The sequence below is a fragment of the Echinococcus granulosus genome, assembly GCF_000524195.1.
Source record: "Echinococcus granulosus chromosome Unknown EG_S00077, whole genome shotgun sequence".
Taxonomy (NCBI): Eukaryota; Metazoa; Platyhelminthes; class Cestoda; order Cyclophyllidea; family Taeniidae; genus Echinococcus; species Echinococcus granulosus.
The window spans coordinates 234163-257673 of NW_020170457.1; the positions used below are offsets into that span (position 1 = coordinate 234163).

General features: G+C 43.3%; 2 protein-coding genes across 2 annotated transcripts; both read left to right on the plus strand. All coding sequences in view use genetic code 11, as the record gives it.

The window, feature by feature from the left end:
* Positions 1-979: 979 nt before the first annotated feature.
* EGR_07443 (Replication factor C subunit) lies at positions 980-9781 on the plus strand (the record flags this gene model as incomplete). Its single annotated transcript, XM_024496692.1, has 16 exons — positions 980-1025; positions 1294-1374; positions 1414-1784; positions 1855-2073; positions 2417-2512; positions 3259-3354; positions 4128-4307; positions 5314-5896; positions 6109-6372; positions 6454-6611; positions 6947-7186; positions 7906-8171; positions 8244-8605; positions 8857-8981; positions 9422-9653; positions 9714-9781. The coding sequence occupies 16 exons, from the start codon at positions 980-982 to the stop codon at positions 9779-9781; spliced, it is 3387 nt and encodes a 1128-aa protein (XP_024348898.1).
* Positions 9782-10420: 639 nt separating this feature from the next.
* Positions 10421-22429, plus strand: EGR_07444 (WD repeat-containing protein 35; the record flags this gene model as incomplete). The annotated part of the gene is made up of 21 exons (XM_024496693.1): positions 10421-10444; positions 10485-10671; positions 10707-10858; positions 10902-11105; positions 11180-11345; positions 11384-11544; positions 11613-11840; positions 11882-11974; positions 12048-12256; positions 12691-12975; positions 13273-13420; positions 13603-13800; positions 13941-14029; positions 14141-14276; positions 14363-14577; positions 14920-15115; positions 15197-15469; positions 15695-16046; positions 16644-16773; positions 16838-16900; positions 22282-22429. 21 exons carry the CDS (start codon positions 10421-10423, stop codon positions 22427-22429), a joined length of 3657 nt encoding a protein of 1218 aa, XP_024348899.1.
* Between the last annotated feature and the right edge of the window lie 1082 nt (positions 22430-23511).

The window sequence follows — 23511 nt, forward strand, 5'->3', positions numbered from 1 at the left end:
GATTTTTGCCTTTTTATTTGTTGCAGTTAGGCAGTCTAAGAGGCACCTCCGAATAGTCGCAAACCTTTAGTTTGTTAATGGAATGCATATCCTCAGCATGCTATTGCATATAGTAGATTTCAGGAAATCCCGGAACCCCAGTTAAGGCTAGGCCCTAAACTTGCAGCCCATGTAGGCGTAATATTATAAAGCACTCATGAATACAGTCACAACTAAGTATTTTCTGGCCATCGAAATTCAGTTTTGGGCGATGTACATAGTTGAATGTGGCGGGGATCTTACAAGAATAGGTAAATTGGGTTAAAACCTAATCGGCTGCAATGGGTAATGTAAATATTAAACAATTTGTCCAACTCCTGCTCTTGATTTTAAAGGCACTTAAGGATCAACCTGTTTACTTCCGCTGGACGGCGTATTATCTGGTCTGTGCCAGTAGCAACCCAGCACTTGTATGTTTCGTTAGCATATTTCGTCCACTGGTAATGTGACCTTTATATCCTTATTTAATACTCAATGTGCTACCGGTGAAACTCTAAGAATCGCATAATATGGTTTGGCACAATAAAACAAAGAAGTTTATTGCGAAATTATGCATTAATATCTCCTTATTGATTTCAGGTATCCATGCTTTTATTATCATATTAATCATCTCCGCTTTTGCAAGTATGGGTGACCATATTTTGTGTCTTTCATTATACAGCGGATTTAGAAGAAATCGAAATTTTACACATAGCTGATAGTATTTTATTGTTAAAGAAGGTTGTACGACTTCTCCTTTTAGAGTATATTTTGCAAGCGTAATGAAACTACGCACCTTCTTGCTATGTAACTTATGAACACAAACTATCCTTTGTTGCATTCTTGCTATATAGTTTTTTCTTTGCATTTACCAAATGGGGCCAAAATGTCACCTTCAAAAGTCAGCAACCCATTCGGTTTCCATAGATTTTCCGCTCGTTTAGCGTTAAATGAACTACCAATGCCTGACTCGAAGAGAGGGATAATTTGCGATGACTCGAGTTCAGGTGCGTAGTTAATTCATTTCAATGCCCGAAATTTAACTTCTTTATTATTTTGTCTAGTCTTACAAGGGCGATTTCAGGTTTTTTTTTCCCTGGAAACTCGTATGCAACCCGCATGTTGCTATTTTGGTGGCCCCTTTTATAAAGTTTTAGTCGTTACAATGGCCTGACAATGATTACTTGAGGTGTTTTTATGCCTTTCATTCCCTAACTGATTTAATTTGTACTCTTTTGTGGATACTGTTTGCGCACACACTTTATCTGCTTTCAGAAAGTGAATTCCAGTCGCCAAAATTGAAGCGGAAGCATAAAAGATCGCACACTATTGCTAATCCCAGTTTTACTAACAAAGGTAACTTATTTTTCCTACGTTCGATCTAGTCGCTTGTAGAAATGGATCTAGAAGTCATCCCCAAAAAACGCACTTCTCAGACATCGAAACGTAAGATCCCTACATTTGAAGAGGGTGAAGCTGGTGAGGATCCGTACCAGCATGCTCATCGACGCTCTCCAAAGCGTCGAAAATCAATTTTTGCGTTGGACCTTGGTGATACAGAGGCAGAGGGTCCAAGGGGCAAGGTGCAATTGACCTTCGAAGAGAGTTTGAGGAAGGCGGAAATGAAAAAGAAGGCTAGAGGGCCATCCAAATCTCCCAAAACTCTTCATGATTTCTTTTCAGTTCCAAAAGTTACTGATCAGCCAAAAAAGGAGAGCAAGAGGGCGATCTCAGTGGATGATTTCTTTGCATCATTGTCTCACAAGGTACGTTGTACTGTAGACTTGAAATGTTACCAAGTGAATGTAAACTCAGGATGTTTCTCGTTTGCTTTAGACACCACCACAGCGAAAAGAGCCTGTTGCTTTGGTTCCCGAGACTCCGACAACACCTCAGAGTGGCAGAAAAACGGACGATGATGAAATCTGTCTTTCCGCTTCTATGGTTGGAAAACCACTGATGCCATCACCTGCGCTTCTGCGCAGGGAAAAGAGGCACTCTGTGAGCAAGGTGAAGGACAGCCCTGTCTCGAAAGACGTGCTAAAAACTGCGCAGGTGGGTTAGCTGCAGTCGCTAAAGGGAGTGCTATGGTTCATTCGTTAAACCTGCGCTCTGAGTTTAGTGATAAACATTGGTTTCCAAGAGCTACGCCGCAGTTCTGTGGACGACAGCATTGAATCTGGATACAAACCCTGTTAAACTGACATTTTTGAATGACTTATTACCACTGCTTGTGGATCTTCGTAAACGCGCTGCTCAGCTTTTCCTTGTAAACTACATTGCCTATTTCTTGTACTACCCGTATTTTTGGTTCTTCAATGATGAGTATTTGGCAAGTGAGTCTGTAAAGAAAGTTGAGGTATTAATACAAATTCTAACCTTTTACTCAACCTTTTAGGTATCCCATGACGTACGGAAGGAAGAGAGACCATCCACAAGCCCAGTGGGTGATAGTTACGCCTCCAAAGATGTCTCAAAGACGCCACCCGAAAAGGTTAGCTCGAAGGTCTTGATGCATTTGGGTAGGGGCTCATAAGGCCTCCTTTCTGGAATAGATCGATGGTTTTAAGTACGGGGATTGGATTCAGCTAATGCATAGTTATAACTTCCTTGAACAAGTCTTTTGAGTAGATTAAGTTTCTAAGATTGCTTTCACTAGTACTGATCGAACGCAGGCTTGTTAAAATATGGCATCTCCGGATCTGAAAACCCTATGTCTTATACCACCTTTTTACTGTTCATATTAGGAAATTGGGAAATTCAGTTAATATCGAACTAGCTTACTGTCATTATCCTGTTGCTAGAATCATGAGGCTCTTGTTCCGTTGCAAAACATACTTACAAGTAGACATGTGAAAGCATCTCCTGGTAATGCTGACTATGGACCTCAATTTAAGCAGAGGTGGACGCCGTTTAAATTACCTCTGGGTAATTTTAAGTTATTTTCCCCAAAACTATGTAACTTATTGCTTTATCTCCCTTCTTTGGAAGTCTAGAGGAATTTTTAACTCTTTCTCGCCAAAAGCGTTGTTTTCTGAAACGAATGGCAGGTAATATAATAATATTCTTTCATTCCAAAAGTCGTGGTGTTGTTAAGGTCCTCGATGCTCTCTCAAATACCTCTGAATACTCTATCGCCTTCTCTGTAGTGACTTTCACTAGTTCTTTTCACAAGAAAACGGGTTTTGTGAAACTGTTGTGGTAGTGACACAACTCTCCATCGTTTTATTTCATTTTCAGAGATCGAAAGATACACATAAGAAAAGGAGGGGGTTCGTGCACAAAGTGGACGAAAATTCTGCCGCGAAAACTGTGCCGGAAACGCCGCCGATAAAGGTTAACAAAATGGCTTCTATTTGGAACTTTTTCTAGGTGTTTTTGAGCCACCTTTTCTGTGTCTAACGCTTGATATTCGTTTGCATAACATAGCTGCAGTGTTGGAAGTTCTAGCGTCTTTCGCGAATGTTATCATGGCGGCACTTTTTGAGATGGCGGACTACCTGATGTTTTTGCAACCTGTTTGTTTATGTCGTCGAAATCCGAAACTGGTGGTTAGCAGGCTTCATCAACATCACTCGAACCCTTTTTGCTACAAGTTTGGTGCCAGCAGCGCTCCACCATTGCTGTCTTGACAGTTTGCGCGCATTGTTTACAGTTCGGTGGATTTGAGAAAACCGAAATGTAGTTACATAGGCTTTCGGGTTATGGCTGTTCTTGTAGAGGATCTTCTCAAACGTGGTGCATCTAGCATCGACTGATTCATTGCTAGAATCGACTTATTAATAGTATATCTGGACGGCATCTTCCGCTATCAAACACCCTGTTAATGCTGGACAGTAGGTTTGTAAAGCAGATAGACTTGGGAAAGCCGTGAGTCACTAGGGTTTGGGAAAAAAAGTGATCTCCTCTGTTCCGATATATTTTGTTCCTGTATAGCCCCAGTTGTTATAATCCTTTCTTTTTTCTCTTTAAATTTACCACATGGTCTTTTAAGTCAATGTCTTGCATATGTTCGCGAAGTCCCGTTTCCGGTGGAGAATCTGGAGCGTCACTCATATGTGACGATGGTAGCGAAGACTAATGCGATACGGTCTCATATTACTTTGCAGACATCGTCGAGAACCACTACTCCGAAGAAGAAGTTAGTACCTTCAGCCGCGACTCCGGAAACGGAGAAATCACCATCGACGATAACACCCAAACAAGGGTCGAGTGGTGGAAGGCCCTATTTTTGGAAGTTGCAGAATCGTGAAGGGCCCCAGGCTCTTGGCTCTAGACTTATACCAAAGGTGAGACGTTATAAAAGGCGCATTCTTTTTTATTCCCTGATTTCCCACCGCTTCTTGGTTAAATCTTGACGGTGACGACTGAAGATGCTTCTTTTTTTCAATTCCACGGAGAGTCTATTCTTTTCCGGCGATAGATAAAGGTATGGCGCAACCAAACACGATATTTGGGTTCCTTCATTATCTCCTAGAGAATCTATTGGTTTGGAGTGGGTAATTTTTGAGGTTTTTTTGAACTTCCACCAAATTGGCTACTGTTCAAGGCGGATTGATGCTCCGCAGTAGGTGTGCTTCATGTGTCAAGCGCTATTTGTAGGACTCGTTATGCAAAACCATTCCATTTAATACAATGCATAGTTTAAGGTCATTTCACTGAGTCTAGCATTACACATCCGTTCCTCACTGCCACCTTGTTTTTTTATTCCATTTCCAACCATCCGACTGTCTGGATTCAACTAAGCCATTGGAGCTTTCGGAGGTGTTTTTTTTCTTATTCACATGCTTCCTTCGTTTGCAAGTAGCTCAAGTCGGGTGTCGTCTGAAGTGTTAATCATTTTGTTGCATAACACGAGATTAGAGCTATTGCTAGCAGTGGACGTGGTCTTAACAACCTCTATCTCGTGCGTCTTCACAGATTCAGCCATCTACGGAAAACGCCCTCTTCTCCCTCGTTGGAGTGTGATATTCACTCCACGAAATTAAGGTTGTTGCATCTCAATAGGGTTTGGTTATCATAGTCACCAAAGTAGTGCTCAAAGCCCTCCCTGAAGGCCGTTATTTGACGTTGATCTGGATATAGAAAGACTGGTGGACAGTTTACGGTGATGACATGAACAGGATGTCATGCTACCAAGCTACTGTTCGAAATCCACGGAGACTGAAGAACTCATTTGGTCTGAGTAAAATTAAAACACCAAAATACCTGGCGCTAGTTTTGTTAACCTCGAAACAGTTCTTTATGATCCTTCGAAGTTTAAAAGTGAATCATAACATCTCCCTCCTTCCATAGAACACCTCGACCTGCTTCGCGAATAAGACGTTTGTGATTACCGGCGTGTTGGAATGCATTGAGCGAGAGGAGGCAGAGCGCCTAATTCAACGCGGTGGCGGTCGGGTGACCCAGGCAGTGAGCAAACGCACCTCCTATCTGGTGGTGGGTCGAGACTCTGGTGCCAGCAAGTTGAACAAGGCCGTCAGTCTGGGCACTCCGCAACTCACTGAGGAGGCCTTTTTTGATCTCGTCGATCGTGGTTTCGGCAAGGTTGACGCTGGAGAAGAGGGTGATGACAACTGTGATATTGCTCTCAGTCTCACACCATCCAGCACCATTTCGGGGCGGCTGCTGACTCCTCCTCAGAAGGGGAAGAAAGTGAAGGATGAAGATAATCAACTGGTTCTGCTGACAGATCGACCTATGATTCCATCTCCATCACTAACGAAGACAGCGGTAACAGTGCCGCTGGTTCAGGAATTGTGGGTGGAGAAGTATAGACCGAGGACCAGGAAAGAGTTGGTGGGACAGAATGGGGCTGCTAGTCCGGCCAATCGTCTCTACGCGTGGTTGTCCAGTTGGCAGGAGGACTATGCGACTGGTGGGTTGTGGAACTGCACTTTTAAGTTAAACTCAAAGCCAAAATTCAAGCTAAAGTGCGAATCCACTCAGATTATTCCCAATATCTTTCTCTTCCCCTGCCTTGACACTAGGGAATCATTATGGAGGGGAAAAATCATCGAAAACCAATGTTACATAAGTAGCTTAATCATAGCTGGACCTTTCACCATTTCCCTTTCCTCTCCATGCTAGGTCGGAAAGCAAAATCCTACTCGTCGGCACCGCCGTGGGCAGTTGGTGGATCGAGCGACACGGGCGCTTGGGCACGTGCAGCGCTGCTTTCGGGTCCTCCAGGGGTGGGCAAAACATCAACTGCCTCAGTGGTGTGCGCGGAGTTAAATCTCGCTACCATTGAGATGAACGCCTCCGACACGCGATCAAAACGCTCTCTACAGGAAGAGGTTGTTCAGGCCCTGGACATGCGCTCCCTCTCTGGATCTTTTGACCTCTCAAGTGGTTCGTGTGTGTGTTGCTTGCCGCCTCAGTGAAGTCTCTTTTAATAGGCGTTGAACGACTGTTTGCTCACCTTTTCTGCAGCAAAAACCTTGGCACTAACTTCTCACGTCCTGATCATGGACGAGGTGGACGGAATGGCGGGCAACGAAGATCGAGGCGGAATGCTGGAGCTAATTGGAGTCATCAAGACCTCCAAGGTGCCTGTCATCTGCCTCTGTAATGATCGACAATCGCCTAAGGTGAGTTCCTTCTGGCTGTTCTGCGAACTTTAATTTAACACTCGTGGTTGTGGCTGTAGTCGGTTAAATATCCAAAGTGGCATTAATCCGTCACGAGTCTCCTACACTTTTCAGTCACGCACTTTGATCCGAGAAGCCAACGCCTACAGCCGCAATTAATCAGTCTATGATTCATCTGTCGTAGAACAAACAATTGGGGGTGTAGAAATGTTTTCTTTTTTTCTGAATTAAATGTAGCATCAGTCAATTTCTAAGAATTTTCCATCAGCTTTCCTAAAATGACTTAAAGAAATCAACTCTTGCCAATTCCTGTTGAATACCTTCACCGTTCTCAGTGGCCCATTGAAAAGGGTTCACTACCTGAGTCCAGTCTTGTTGGGTTAATTGATTTGAGTCTCTGGTCTCAATCTCAGATTCGTTCCTTGGCTAACTACTGTCTGGACCTCCGCTTTCATCGTCCACGCGTAGAACAAATCAAAGCTGCCGTGCTCTCCATGGCCTGTCGTGAGGGTGTTAACGTCAGTTCGGCGGCTCTCAACGAGATCATCAGCGCAAGTAATCATGATTTACGGCAGGTAGGCTGGGGACTCACTCACTCATTTCCTTCTTCCTTTTGTTTGGTTTGTTGGTTATTGAGTACCAGCTCTACTTCCCTTTCCGGGATTACTTTTGGAATATTCCCTCCACTCTATGGAGGAGAGGGATTAGACCCTATTTCCGCTACTGAGCACACACTGGTTATCTACTTAAATCCCGGTCAACCCGTTTAAGTAGCATGTTCTTTCGTTTTCAGGCTTAAAACATGCTTCATTTTCGATTGTTTAGTCTACCTGGTATAAAACTAAGCAGATTGAAGACTTGTAGTTCACTTCCAGTGAATCACTTTTGGGGTTCCTCCTCCATGCCCTGCAATCATGATTGTGGCCAGTTGGGACGTTCGGAGAGTGGTCTACACTTGTCACACTAGTCCATCCTTGTCTGCTCATGGACGACGAATCCACAAGGAAGAACTTTACATTCATAGCCGGACATATGTGCTGACGGTGGTTGATTTAGGTGCCACATTCCCGCAGTATTCAAGGTATAGCAGAACTCTGTTGCTCCCTCTCAAAGGGTGACAACTCATCACTCTTTCTGCTGAATATGCCATAGTGTGAGAACTTTTGGCGCACTCTCCGTGTTCAAATTTTTGGTTCCGTTCAGCCTTCACTCTTAACCCTAAAACTGTTTCAGTCCCTCACTAACACATTATCAGCAATAAATCTTTTCTCCACACCTTCTATTCTCTCCCTAGGTTATAAACTCAGTTCAAATGTGGTGCATGAATGGTGACCATCACAAAACCGACGTTGCCGAGGCTGATATCACTGCCAACGCCGCTGCAGCTTACAAAAACCTCCGATTGGGTCCTTTCGAAGTCATTCGTAAGGTCTTCGCAACCAACATTGATGGCAAACCCGTCTCCTTCACCGAGGCAATGGACCTCTTTTTTCAGGACTACTCACTCGGTCCACTCTTTGTACAGGAAAACTACCTCAACGTTCGTCCAGTGGCTGCGAAGTGAGGGCAAAAAAATACCACAAACTTTGATTTGAGTGCGGGTTTTGTTTACAAGTCTCCCTTTTTCTTCAGTGGGAACCCTCAGCAAACTCTGGATCTTCTTGCTGAAGCCGCAGTAGATATTGCACAGGGTGATATCGTTAGTCGAGTGGTGCAATCAACCGGCGGGTGGTCATTGCTACCGACACAAGCTGTGTTTGCAAGCCTTCGACCGGGTCGCCTGCTGAGGGGATCGTTGCCTGGAGGCCCTGGAGCGATCTCCTCTCCAGCGTGGTTCGGTCGGAACTCCACGCAGACGAAAAACACGCGACTGTTGGCAGAGTTGTCGCAGCACATGCGACTTTCGACGCATGGCGGGGCGACAGATTCGCGGTCGCTGCTTTTGGACTACCTGCATCCATTGGCTGTGCGACTGTCAGCACCGCTGAAAGAAGGTATGGTGACGAGCAGAAAATATGAAACCCACAAGCCTTCTACTCGGGGCATGACTCACTTTCCGTAGTAGAAGGAAACTTCTTCCAAACCATCTACCAACTTTCATGATCTTGTCAAACGCTTCGTTAGTTCTTGCCTCACAGCGCCTACAGTGATGGAGTATTTCTACAATTAGGTCCTGCTTTTTGACTCACTCACTAAGTAGATTAAGTGGGGTGGCCTCTATCATCCTTCGATACTCCTTCTCCAGGTGATATCAACAGCGTGCTGGAGTGCCTAGACGCCTACCAGCTGTTGCGCGAGGATATGGACAGTTTGGTTGAGTTGACCACGTGGCAGGGTCGTCCAGGTCTCATGAAGAACATCGACGCCAAGGTGGGTCTGTCTGCTCATTCTTTGTCTCCTCTTTTCCTAATTTATTTGTTGGTGCCATTTCTACTTAAGTAACTGAAAAGACTCACGTAGTCAAGTATGCAGCTGTCCTTCTCGTTTTGGGTGTTTTCGTCAGCACTCCTTAAAGAGAAAACCTTCTGCTTACATCGTCACACTTCCCCACAATTCAAAAACAAAGAGGATCGAAGGTGGTTTTGCCTTATAGCAGGAAGATTCCTTAGCTCATTTGAGATTACGGTTCTTTTCCCATGGGTTCCAAATGCTGCTGCTACCAGTGTAGCGTTGCAGTAGCTTCCAAAGAAGAGCCTGGAATTAAGTCAGTACTTGGGACGACTAGTAGCGCAAGTGGCGCGAGTAGGGCCTTGTCGAAGCGCAAAAGACCGATGTGGCTTGCATGGTTAGCTCCTCTTTCTCCCCTTCAGGTGAAGTCCGCATTAACGCGGACTTACAACAAGTCGGTACATAAGGTACCCTATGCAACGGAACTAGTCGGCGGAGGCAGAAAAAAAAGACGGAAACAAGGCGAGGCATCGTCTGAAGTCACACTGGAAGAGGGAGATGAGGCTGATCAACCACTTGAAGAAGAGAGCGAGGAGAGTAGTGTGGAAGAGGAAGAAGAAATTCGAAAGTTGGCTAGGGTGGTGAGTTATCAAGGTAGGCTTCTTTAGTTCGTTTATCTGTAGCTTGAGGTTATTATTTTTTTGCTTTTTATAGAAGACGATCGCGAAAACGTCCTCGGCTGCGGAATCTTCAAGAGAAAAACCAGCGAAGAAACCGTCTAGAAATGGGAAAAAGACGAAAAGGGAGGCCTGATTTTTTTTTACCCGCGAACTTTTGCGTAAATGCTGGAAATTCACAGATTTTTACGAGTTTTATGCAGTTTGAATGACGCTCGTGGTGTTTCTGTTGTTCCAGTGTGAGGGTGGGAAATTAGAGTGGGTTGAGCGGCGTATCGTCTGCTCGACACTACTGAGGGTGCGGGATTGCACTGGTATTCAGGAGCCAGTCTGCGTAAGGTCCGAGGTACAGTTCTGGCCTCGGGAAGGTACCGGAACACAGGTTAGGTGTCTATTCTCCTGGTTCGGTTTAAGCTAGCCGATAAAGTTTAGCAATACGTGGTGATATTTTGACAAATATGAGAGCATTCGAATAAATTGTAAAGCTAAGGTGAGTTTAGATGGCAAAATATTGCTTAAGAAATATCTCTTCATTTTCGGGTGTTCATTATGCTAATCAGTAATAAATAGATTGTTTGGACCATCGCATTTCGTCTCTTAGGTGTTATAAAAATATGGCGGGATGATGTTGCTGCAGCAAGAAAAACTTACTAATATTTAAGCTATTTAGCAACCAGTGGTTTGTTTATATGTATCGAAATGTAAAAATAGTAGTTTTCTAGGTTTTTGAAGGTCTGCCCAACAATGTTTGCATATTTGAGCAAGAAGGTTAATATTAATTAATCATAACTGTGTACTCTTATTTAAGATTGCTATCCCAAACAATCCTAAAATTTCAACACTGGCATGGAGCCTTAATCATGGCTACCTCGCATGTGGTGGTGAGAATGGCTTGCTAAAGGTTCTCAAATTCGAATCGAGTAAGTTTGACGCAAACAAGGGATCAGCTTTGCAAAATGGTATATCAATGAATCAGACACTAGAGGGGCATTCTGGTTTGTGTGGGTTTTGGCTTATTTAAGTTGGTTAGGTACGATTCAGTTGATAACCTGGAACGAGCAATTTGAGAAACTGACAACAGCTGACGAGCATGGAGTCATTATCGTATGGATGCTTTATAAAGGCTCGTGGTATGAGGAAATGATAAACAATCGGAACAAATCCCGCGTTCGTGGCTTAAAGGTACTGAATCAGTTAACAGCTCTGAATAAATTGCCTCCTTTAGTGGGATAAGGAAGGTCGGCGTATTTGCATCGCCTACGAAGATGGCGTTGTCATAGTGGGATCCGTCGATGGAAACCGCATATGGTGCAAGGAGTTGAAGTGCGCAGAACTGGTTTGCGCTGATTGGGCACCTCACGGTCGTTCTCTCTTGTTTGGTCTTTCGTCTGGCGAAATTCACGTCTACGATTCTCTCGGCATCTTTTTGGTAATATTACCGGTTAAAAATGTGGCTGTTCATTATTTTTGAGGCCTTATTTTGACGCGTTGCTTAATTTGTAGAGGAAATTGCCCATTTATTGCCTATACGACATTCATGGAGCCGTATCACTCGTTGATTTTACGTGGTATCGGTTTGACAAAGGACTGTGTGACCCAGAAAGTCCTTCTCTGGCTGTCTGCTTTGACGTAGGACGGTGTCAAATAATGCGGAATGATCAGGATTTAAGTAAGTCGTGTTCTTTTTCAACACTAGTTCTTTTCTAGCTCCTATTCTTCTTGACACCGGACTTAGTATAACGTGCTGTGAATGGAACGAGAGCGGTTCAATTCTAGCAATTTGTGGACAGCAGAGATTCGCTTGTGATTCTGAACCGGAAAATCTGGAAAATATTGGTGTAGTTCAGTTTTACAACCCCTTTGGTGATGTAGGTTGTTAGCTGCAGAGGAGTAGCCTTGAGAAGCTGTTGCATAGCCTAGATCTATTTCCTTAAAGCATTTGCATTCCCTCACAATACCGGGCAAAGGACCATCTGCTTGCACCTGGGAGGGTAGTGGCTCCCTTCGCCTTGCAATGGCCATCGACTCCTACATCTACTTTGCAAATGTGCGACTTAAATACGAGTGGACGTTATGTGCCAATGCCCATACCTTGGTTTATACTTTCACTAGGAGTGACTCTATGGACCGGTGTGTGATGTTTTGGGATGTTAAGCGAGGCATAGTAAGGAGGATTTTCCCCATTATTTGTTTTCAAAAAAATAGACACATATTCGGTCGGTAGACAATCTTCTGGGAATTTGTGGCGATGGCGATTTCTGCGCTGTCACACACAAGATTGAATCAATCAGCACACCTGTAAGTTTTGCAGTTGTAAATCAGTTTTTACTAATTTGCAATTAGTTTCAATAAATTATCTACTTGATTTTAGTATCAAATAACGGTGTACAACAGCCTGGGGTGCATTGCTGATTGCATGACCACCGAGCTAGAACCCAAGTTTTCAGTAATGACGGGGAATTATGTGGTGATTGCGAATGCATCAATCGTCTTCTTGTGGCAGTTTAAAAATCCAAAAACTCTCTTTGAAATCGGTGTTGCTGTCAAGACTCGGAATAAGATGAGGAAGGCCATTCAGCGGTAAGATACTTGTCATTAGTTCTCTTATTATTTACCTTTGATATTTTTGATTGCAATCATGCCTGTTAACGTTTTTTTTTGATGAGTCAGTGAATATTGTAACGGAAGGCAGAACATTGTCTTTCCCTTCGCATCTACCGTTCACAGAGCTCGTCTTGAGGCTGTCGAATTGTTTGTTAAGTTCCGTATTCATGCATATGAAGTTTAAGAGCCCCTTTCATTTCGCTTTAGCAACAGATTCCTGATGTAGCACGACCATTGGGCTATACCGTAAATGGGACTCAAAGCTAGCGCAAATACGGGGCAATGACCACATTAGGATGCAAATCACATTTTGGATCACACCTCATCATAAATCATTTTCAAATTCTTTCAATCCCACTGCTTAAGCTTTTCATATTGCCAAACATTATTTTGAAATCTCTACCTCTCAGAATGTGTCACATCGATCAAAAAGACGGTTCCCTTGCCTCTCAACCCCCTCTCAATCTGGACGGGTCATCGTCCACAGCCACAGACACAAATATGGCAAAGCTACTGGCCATCGAACCCTCAGAAAATCCCATCGTAGCCCTTTCTACCAGTGAGACACGTAGTCTTTTCATTGCTCGCAGCAACGGTAATGTGATTCGGTACCGCCTGCCTGAGCTCTGGCCCGAAGTTTGTATTCACGCAACTGACAAACTGCCTGTCCGTATTGAAGTGAACTGTGACGCAACGTGAGTAATAGCTTATTTACCTATTTTTTTCCAAATAGACACCTTGTATTTCAAACAGAGCGAGGAGTTTTGAGTATTTTCCAAGTAAGGGTTGGAGTTTAGGTGGAAATTTACCATAAGTTCTGGGATTTTATAATTTCCTTGTTTATTTTTCGGCCATTCATGTTTGAGAAACAGTAGTCCCTCTGTCTTGGAGATTTATGGTGAAATGTGTCTAATTGGGTTCTAAGTATAACCCGAAAATTGCCTCAGCTACGGGCCTTCAAGCTAAATAACAAGTACGTCTATTGCAAACAGGGTTTTCGGTCTAATCGACGAACATGGAGTACTCTCACTACATCCCATTCCCGAGAGTGAAGATGGTGACACCCCTATAATGGAGCGACTTTCCTCAAAATTTGCTGAATTCTCTCGTAAAGAAGTTTGGGACTTAAAATTCTCAACCGTATGTTACTACTCAAATTGGTAGTTGGGGTTTATTATTATTAACGGCGATTTTTATTGCCATTTGCTACACTCAGTGGAGCTTGTAAAAAGCTCTCGGTGAATTTGTTGATACAATGCCAACAATGCATTCTTTTGCTTTGTAAATAAATTCTCACACTGGCTAGTATTAATGGTTATCAGGACAATCCGAGCACATTTGCCATCATGGAGAAGGCTAAGTTGGTCATGTTTCGCGATACTGAGGCAGAACCTCCCATCCATTCAAGCGTCTATATTGCCCGTTTCGCTGATCTTGAAGTTGTTGGTGTTCAATTGGACGATATTATACAGCAATGTGAGCATCCAAAATTGGATCTGGTTACTCGTATTCCATGCAAAGTGAGTGCAGAAGAGGCTTGAATTCCTCTATTAAAATTCTCCTTCGATGCTATCTTAAATGCTTATTTAAAGTAAGGAATGAAAGCTTTCAATCAGCCATAATTTATCTTGAATTATCCCCATTCCTTATATTGACCTAGACTCTTGCTGAATGCAGAGGTTTGCTTGAGCACAAGCAGTTGGACAAAGCGAAGGCCTATGTGGAAGAACATCCACATCCAAAATTATGGTAGGGCCTAGCTTGTCTTATCAGAAACCACTCCTCAACTTTCCTAATGTCAGCTGCGAGCTGAAATGCCTTCACTCACGATCCCATGCTACTTACTTACTGCCATTTCAGGCAATCCTATGCAGAAGCCGCATTGCAAGAAATGCAGTTGAATGAAGCCGAAGTGGGCTTTGTAATGTGCCAATACTACCAGGGCATCGACTTTGTCAAAAAGCTTCGTAACATTCAATCAGAAGTGGTGCGGAGGGTGAGTTGTCACTTTTGCGGTCATTGACCTTATGTCCTGAAGGGTTGAAGAGCCACACAACATCGAGTTGTTCCTCCCTTCTACAGGCCGAAGTTCGAGCGCATTTTGGTGATTTTGATGGAGCAGAACGCTTGTACCTCAGCACTGACAGATGCGATTTGGCCATTGATTTGCGTCGACGTCTAGGGGATTGGTTCAGAGTAGCTCAACTGGCCAAAGAGTTTGGTGCGGTGGTGCGGGACAGCGAGCTTACTGATGTCTGGAATGCCCTGGGAGATCACTACTATGACAAGGCACAATGGTAAATCAACTGTAGCTAATCATAATATTTTTTCCAGTGTTTGGAAGGCAAAAAAACCGATTTTTTTAGTCCGCTATACGTATCTTCGGGATTAGACTTCCGAAGCGAAACGATTACCCCTGGTGAAATTCAATTGTGACATTCGGTTAGCTTATTGGGGGCTTTATTTGATCGGTTTGGGGCGATTTCTTTAACTCTATCATAGATGAGGCACTCGAATCTTGAGCTTGCTTTGTATTACCAATTCTCCATTACGTACTACTGGAAAAATTTGAGTAGCAAAGCGCAGAAGTCTGCACTTCCAATTCTATCCAAACTATTGTTTATCATCTGTTATTTTAGGCCCCAAGCTTCTGAATTCTACAGGCAGGGAGGCGATTTCAAAAAACTAGTCCACTGTCTCTTTCGAATGGGGGATTATAGCACCATGGAAAGCCTAATCCATGAGCTTCCTGATGGTCATTCATTACTACCGGAAATCGCACGAATATTCACTTGGGTCTCCTTGGCCGCACCTGCGGCTAAAGCCTTGATAAAGGTAAGAAACTAGTGCCAAAAATGTTTGCTTCATATTTAAGTTAATTGGGATCTAATTGTTTGCGTGATTTCTTACTTCAAGTGTGACCAATTGAAAGAAGCTGTGGAGGTTTGCATTCAACTGAACGACTGGAGCCTAGCCTTCCAGCTGACACAAGTTTCTTCTTCCTCTTCGTCTTCCGATGGTGATTCGAGTGAAGATGATGTCCTTACGAAGACATCACTCAGACGTCGATTGATTGGCCAACTCCGCGCCTCGGTGAATCGAATGCTGGAGCAATCACGTCCATTTGAGGCTATAGAGATGCTTAAAGGAGCTGGATATTTTCTTGACTCCGCAAAACTCCTCTTTCGAGTAATTACTTATTAGTCTTTGGTGACCTTTCCACTTTAGGAAACAAAGTTAGCCCAGAGTGGAGGCGCGAAGTTGAAAACCTTAAAGAAATTCTATGTTATGATCGGACTTCTCATTGATAAGCATCACGAACAGTCCAAATTGTCAATTGAGGCATGAAACAATTGCGTAGAATCTTGTGCATAAAAAAATTGTTGAGCAATGTACGATTTTTTTCTACCATAGAATCCGAATCAGCAGGAGTCAATCTTCACAGGGGAGGAAGGCGACACTTCACGATCTGATTTAGGCGTATTCGGCGATCAAGCTACTTTTACTGAAAGGTCACGAAGACGCGAGACTGAAGATACCGAAGCAGTAGCACATGGGAAACAGAATGATCTCCTTCAGCTCTCCAACAGCTATGAAATCACCAGACTTATTGACCAACCATGGCGTGGAGCAGAAGCCTGCCATTATTTGATGTTGTCACAACACCACCTCTATTTCGGTCTATTTGAGCAGGCTTTGAGGACTGCCATTCTGCTGAGGGACTACGACGACATCTTTGATGCAAGGAAGATACACAGCATCATTGGTGAGATAGGCGATAAATTTTACTAGCGCCTCTCTACAGGTCTGGATTTTGGCGTCTCCATCTTATAGGCGTTCAAATCAGTGTTTTTTGCGCTGTTTTATTAGAACATCTTTTGGCATAATAGATGGTGATTCAACCGACTTAGGTCCCTGGTATATTTCCACGTCTTTTAAGTATAATTAACTTTTAATTTATCTAAGGTTTTCCCCCGACTTTCACCCCCCAATTGTTGTGTGAAAATTTAGTGTAAACAAATAGTGGGGGTGTTTTAAAGCCTCATTAAGGTGACGTTGGGCTTGGGTTACTCCTGGAGACGTAATTAAAGCTACCCTAATTTATTAGGGTAGAGGCGTAGGCCTTCCTATTGCTACTTCTACTGTAGGGAGCGTAGCGCCCAGGGTTTGATAGTTCCGCCTATCGGACAACCTTTGTAAAACTGGGTGGTGCTCTACCGTTCGGCATTTTTGCATCGCTTCCAATTTTTCGAGGTTTTTATGAGGAAATTCGAGTTGGAGAGTAGAAGTACTGTAATAACAATGGCAACATGGCCCCCTTACTACTTATAAAGCCAATCAGTAGTACTTTTCCATGTTTCAGCTCTGTGTGCAGTAAAGTCGGGGGCTTTTGCGACAGCCTCAAAAGCATTCATGAAATTGCAAAATCTTCCCGGATGGTCAACATTGGAGCGTCAAAAACTTGACGACTTAATATTTGAAATTTTTACCAGGTTAGTTGATTGCCTACTTATTCCAATTTGGATTCGATTATTATTACTTTTTAATGCTTTTCAGGTATCCCCCAAAGAACTTGATAAAATCGGCCTCGTCGATTGAACTGGATGTGGTGTTAGAAAGGTGAGGTCACTTTTTGTTTTTCTTTTTCAAAAAAAGTATTTTTTCCTCTCTACATGAATGCTCGAATAGTAATGCTTTAGCCCCCTGATTTTAGAAAAGACTCACCAACCTAGACCATTTTGAGCATTACAGTCAGGATACCTTGGGTGTGAATGCTAATATTACTTCTTCTTTACATTACCCAAACCTCCTAAGGACATTCTCATGAAGTAGAGGGTAATGGAATACTTTTATGCGGGTCTTTTTTTGCATGCAGAAAAGGAGTAGCTGTAAAGAGACTAGTCTTCTTTTTTGTTCTTTTGTGTCCTTAAAATGGCGGTCATTTTAATCGGTGATCCTGGTCCAGTCAGAGACAAGGTTGTTGCGAGTTCAACATTGGCTCTAGAGGCCGAGACAAAGTCCTCCTTTTAGCCACCGCCGTTTTTACCTTCCTTTATCCATGGAATGTCGAGAAGAGGTGGTATTTATTACTTAGAGTCTTTGGGGAGATTAGGGATTATCTCCCTCTTCACGTCTCTTTCCTCCTCCCCCCCCCCTCCCATATTCATATCCGAAATAAAGCCTTCTCGTGGATAAATTTGGCAGCTGAATGAGGCACGCTGCTTTGTCAGAATAGCACTTTCTTCCAACTGACTCATTAGCCCAGGATGTTTCTCCTGAAAGAGGTATTCCGATTTGGGAAGTCTGAGCTAGTCCACAGTCCAACACGCATACGCACGCATCCACTACCCAGTAGCCCACCGGAGTTGACGTTGTGCATATCCTAGAAGTGACCCATTGGTGGTGGATGAATCATTTGGGGATAGTTAATGGACTGCTCGTTTACATAACGATGGTGGCATTAAAATGACTTAAAAAGCAAAAATTTACATGTCACTCGATCAGTCAATCATTAACAACAAAAAATACATCAATAAACCACACATTTTATGTAGCACACATCTTGATTTTATTCCTCTTTTCCCTTATCGACTGTTAAGCTACCTGCATCACCCGCAGATCCTTGTAACCTACGCAGGAGTTCGCTCAGTGTTCACACCTTGTTTTTTTTTTCTTGTTGTTAAAAGCCCTGCTCCGCATCTTTTCCTACTGCACGCATAATTAACTCCTCTCTTTCGCAGTCTCGGCCAGCCCACCCCTCCCAAGTAAACATTCACCTCGTGGGCCAATTAGCTAATCCACTTTAATGTGCGATGCTTTTAAAATCTCACTGAAAGAGTTTGCGCCCTATTCTAGAAGTACATAACACTGACACCAGTGGAGTGGTAGGTGACCATAATAAAGGTCACGGTGGCTAAAACAAGGACGATAATGAGCCTGTGGCTGCCACAGTTGGAGAGTTGATGTAAGCCCAGCAACGTAGGTCAACATGATGGCAACTATGGCCTTGATAATACCTTCACAATCTACGCTTTTTAACCTCTGTCATGATCAATCAAAGCACTGAAGTGAGAAGCACTGACTAGCATCTAGAGTTCATTGCCAGAGTCACAAATATGTGACACTTCTTCTTTATCAATTTATGGCAACTGATTGGTCCAAATTTTGTCTCAAATAATTTAGCTGAATCCGAAGTACGTATAGGACGCTTGGCTCTGGAGGCCATAATCCCTTTTTTCCTTTCACCTTTTGGGCAACATTTTTATCGGTCAGTTTGGTGGCTTAAGTGATGTCGTCATTGTTTGACAAAAAAGACCATTCGAACCGAGTTGATTGATTCTCTTCTCTAATTCTAACGTCTAACGTTATTAAATTCCTAAGTGACAACACAGATGCCTAAGTGGAAACGAAAATCGGGACGTCACATACATGTGACACTGATAGTACATTTGTGAATTTTGTGAAATACAGTTAAAAACGAAAACTTTGGTCTGTGTAGGTCCGACTGGTTGATAAGCACGCAAAATGCTGTACTATTGACTAGTCGATTTATTTGACAGCAACAAGTTTACACATGAAAGCTGCTTTATTTCGCACACGTGGAGCGAATGGTAGCTTTGAAAATCAGCTTTAAAAAGCCTTCTTTTATAGCTCTTGACCACTGCTGGGTATTGTAGTAAATAAGAAAGGAGTGTCTCTTTCACCTCATGATCGTAATAGCTTAAAACATTGAAATCAAGTGTCTGAGAGTTTGGAAACTGTCTCCTCTGTTATCACTCGCTTGGGTGCCTCTATGTGTCAATTTGCGTATGGCCCAGATCCAGTGTGCTCCTCATTCCAACCTACTTAACTGCTCTTTATTCATTCCTCCTTGCTCCAACCATAGCCTTATGGATGTGTGGAGGGCTCTCCGTTCCCCCTACCCCTCCTCACCCTCTAGAATGGTTGTTGCCTCACTTTCCAATTCATCCATAGACGAGCCTGTGAGTGTGACACAAACAATCACTTCATTGTTCCCAGAGGAATATTTAAGGGTAATTCTTATGAATCACTTGTTTGTATTTGTTACAATAGATCGAAGAGACATTTTATAGGGAGGATAAGTCAGGAACGATGAAATTTTTGAACCGAGATGATAACACCTTAGAGAGGTGAGGTGCAGAATGTCTTGCGTACCCACACTACCGTCGTGCATCGTCGTTAGCTCATTTTGACCTCACCCAGTAAGAAGTGGGGTGGGTGGCGGGGGTGGCAGTCGGATGTCTGGCGCATGACTCATCGAGTGTTGCAGGTATAAACCCGCATTTACAACATTCGCATTCCGTAGGCCTGCCAAAACGCCTACCTACGGCAATAGCAGGGTCTTCTTTCATCTGCCATTTTGGGAATTTGTCTGTTCAGCTAGCTTCCATCTGCCCATAGTGTTCCTACATTTCTCTTCGTCTGACCGATTAATACCACCTTAAGTGGATGAATTTTGTCTAGTTTTAACGAGGTACACAAACTACACTTGCCAGCAGCCTGCCTGTTATGTTACCGCTCAATGCTTAGGGCCTTTTTCGTCGTCTTTCAATAAGGATCCACTCCCAAATGCGCCTCCATTAAATCAGACTGATCTCGGTGATGTGGAAGATGGCAAATTCCCACGCATCCGTCAAAGGATTGGAGTTTGTGTAAGAGTGTAAGATTGTGTAAAAAATGTGGAGCATCATTCAAAACGCCGGGGCGGTTGCAGATGCTTGTGAGGGTATACGCTCTCCTTGTCACTTAGCAAAGGTTTAAATTTGCTAAAAGGGGAGGGAGAGAAGGTTCTTCGATGAGGCTGCCAAACGGATAGAGGTGGGAATTGCCTAGTGTATTGTCAATAGACCTCAAAGTAATTTCAGTTAAAAATGATGGCGGGGGAAAGGCGTACCTCTTGAAGAGCAGGTTGAGTAAAGTATGAAGTCTTCTTCAAAAAGGGTGCGGTAATTTGATTACTTGGAAGAGATTTTTGACAGCAGCCTCCTTTAATACTCTCTGTCAATGTGTGTGAGGAAAAAGGTTTCATTTGGTTAAAAAAAAATGATTCTATATCCTCGGTTCTCAGCGCTGCTTCGTTTGTTGATTTATTTGGTAAAAGAAGGCTTTGACATGCGCTTGTCAATGTCACTCGCCGCCAATGGTAGGTATTAGCAATGCCAAAAGAGGTGTCAACACTCCGTGCGCCTATAATTTTCCTTTTTTTATTCTTCCTTAATCCCATATACACAAAGGTGCAAGATTTGATGGCTCAAATACACCGACGGATCTGTGATTTAAAAAGCTCTTGTAACTTCTAGTTACTCAGGGGGTACCTGTCAAATGTGTTCACTTGTCCTTTTGACTGAGTTGCAAAGCATAGATGTCATTCTGTCTATTGGTGCACTACGCTTGACTATTCAGAGCATCCGGATGAATCTGAGGTGATTTGAACTTGTCTCCCCCACCATCCGAGGGGTAATTCGGTGCCAGAGGAGAAGTACAGCCTTCTCATCCAACTTATTGTTGTTGAACGCACCACCTAGAGTTGGTTCCTGTGCTCAGCTACTAGAGGTTGATGCATCGGTTTGGTGAAGAACCCGCATGGACTTAAACAACTTGAGGGCAATCCGTCAGGAGTAATTGTCAATGCCTGTTTAGTGGGAGATTTGGAGTTCTTTCACATCAAAAATGGACTTTCATTTGGCGAAAACGCGGGGTTTTTAGCCTGTCCTCTTAGAATATTTGTGATTAGATGAGGATTTTGTTTTGCACTGCCTGATGAATGAGCCTCGGGGGCTTTTACGCGAGATCACCAACACAGTTGTAAAGGAAAAGGTAGTTGTTGGCTTCCGGTACCATGAAAAGTTCTGGCAACTTGGGTGTCTGAGGCAGGTAATGTGTCCTATTGGGAAAGAATGATAAATTGTACTGATGATTGTTGTGCAGCCATCCACTTCTGATCTATCAATTATCCATCCATCCATTTCATCATCTAACCATCCGTCCGTCCATCCATCTATTTCGTCATCGCGCATCCATCTATCTACTCGTCTCAGTCCCATTCCTGTAGTCATTTGGAAATAAATGTGTGTCACTAGCATGGCTTGGTGTGCGTCCATTTTGTCAGTGGACGAGCATTTAAAGGGAATCGGACAAGTAGATGACTCTCTTTCTCTATGAAGATTATTTGTACCTGTGAAAAATTAGTGGGTTTTCAACGCTTAAACAAAAACAAGAAACAGCTGTGTAATAAGAAAAGTACCAACGACAAGGCTGAATTGAGCCTCGTCTTCCTCACTTTTAAGCGTAAAAGTCAATAAACATCCATGCAATCTAAATTCGAGGTTTCCTTCCAAAAATTCACAATGCCCCCTTCCCTAAGGGGCGTGGTGTTGGAACTCCGACCTAGATCAGTGCAGATTAACATTACTGAGCTGTAAACAATGCACACACCGCCTTGTCCTTTCATTTCGTCTGAACATGTCGCCAGTTGCATGGCCATTCCTCTAGAAGAGACGGCTGTTCATAGTTGACTGAAGCATTCGAGGTGGTACCAAAGAAGCATAAGTTATTCACGTTAAATGGACTATTCTCGTCTAGGAAACATTGTATCAATGCCAAAATTTGCCTTTACCCTTTCAAAGGAATTATTGACATGTAATAGTTTCTCCCAGCTCAGAATAAGTAAGCAGTCGCTCAGCTTCGTTCCCTGCTTTCTTCGTTCCCATTCCCCACCGTTCAGGCGCGGTGATGGGCTGTCAGCTGTTAGTAGGTGAGACTTGCTGTATTCAGCGTTTGCTTTTGTGGAAAAATGGACATGACTAGTCCAACATTTGTTGAGGAGAAAGTTCTATGCATACACAGCATCATACAAGGACGCATGACCCGCCGCAATGCCATGATGGCGACAGGCACCACGGAGTGGGTGTAGGTAGACACGCATCCTGAGCAAATGCCTCTCTGACAGGCCCTTTTTTCCTTCTTTCTTGACTTTGCAGTGAAACGAAAGTCCCAATTTGTGTGGTGACGGGTCAACCAGTGACAGAATATCAGTTTTGGATGTGTCCTGCCTGTAAACACAGTGCATACGAATCGGAGATTAGTCGAGTGCAGAACTGCCCAATTTGTCACATCCCTGTCCAATGACGCCCCACGTCTTGACAATGACATGTTTGACTCTCACTGTCTGTGATTGACTACGAGGATTAATAGCAACGTTTGAATTACGTTTTCATTAGTGGTTTTAAGCAGTGCACTGATTGGGTGTCGGTTCACTTTTTGATTACTTTTTAATGTTCAAAACAAGGGTGGGCAGATACTACTTACAAAATTATCAGTAGATTGGGGGCGTGTAACGGCTTATCAAACGCCAAAGGCAACTTTTTAAATATAGCCACAAAAAAGATGAAACATCAGATGACAGTGTTAACCATGGTATGTAGAGGAGCTCATATTCCATTTCGAGGGATGTCAACGCCGATTAGATGGAGCCAGTTATGGCAGGTACGAGGCTTGCAAATACCTATCTGGTCGGAGTCATACTACTTAATCTGGTCCCATTATACATCAGTACTATTCTCCCATATCAATAAAAGCCGATGGTGTCTTAAAATTACTTTTTAAATGGGCAAACCATTACGACTGCTAGCGTTCTACTTAAATTAAGAAAAGTGGTATACTTTGTAGGCTTCAAAATGCTTCTATATTACATTCTAATTTTAAAAAATGGATTTTCGACTTAGCTCGTGAGTAATTTTTGATTTTCCCGGTCTTTGGGAGCGCACTCTTACCCCTAGGACCGACACTGTCAACAGACCAAGTCAAGATACAGTGGTAATTATTTTAAGTTGCAAAAGGTATCATTAAGAGAGCACAGAGGAGGAGAATGAAGCGGTATCTCGCCCTTACCCCCTTTCTCACGAGTAAGTTCTGCCATATGAGGTATGAGACCCCAGTGACTGGTTGATCAGTCCTGCCTGCCTCTCAAGTAGGAGATCTTCGAGAACACCCTTTGGTTTGTTGCACTCAGTAGGTCTTTTTCGCCATCAGTAAGTTATTGAGTTGTTTAACTCGTTCCGCCTGAAGCGTAGTGCACACATGCACACGAAGAAAGTAGTCTTCTTGAGATGTCTTGATGCGTGCTTTTGAAGTGAGAGATGAGTGGTGAGTGATTGGTTTGGTGACAGCTAATGATGCATTTGTTCTTTTAACGAGTGTCGCGATATGAA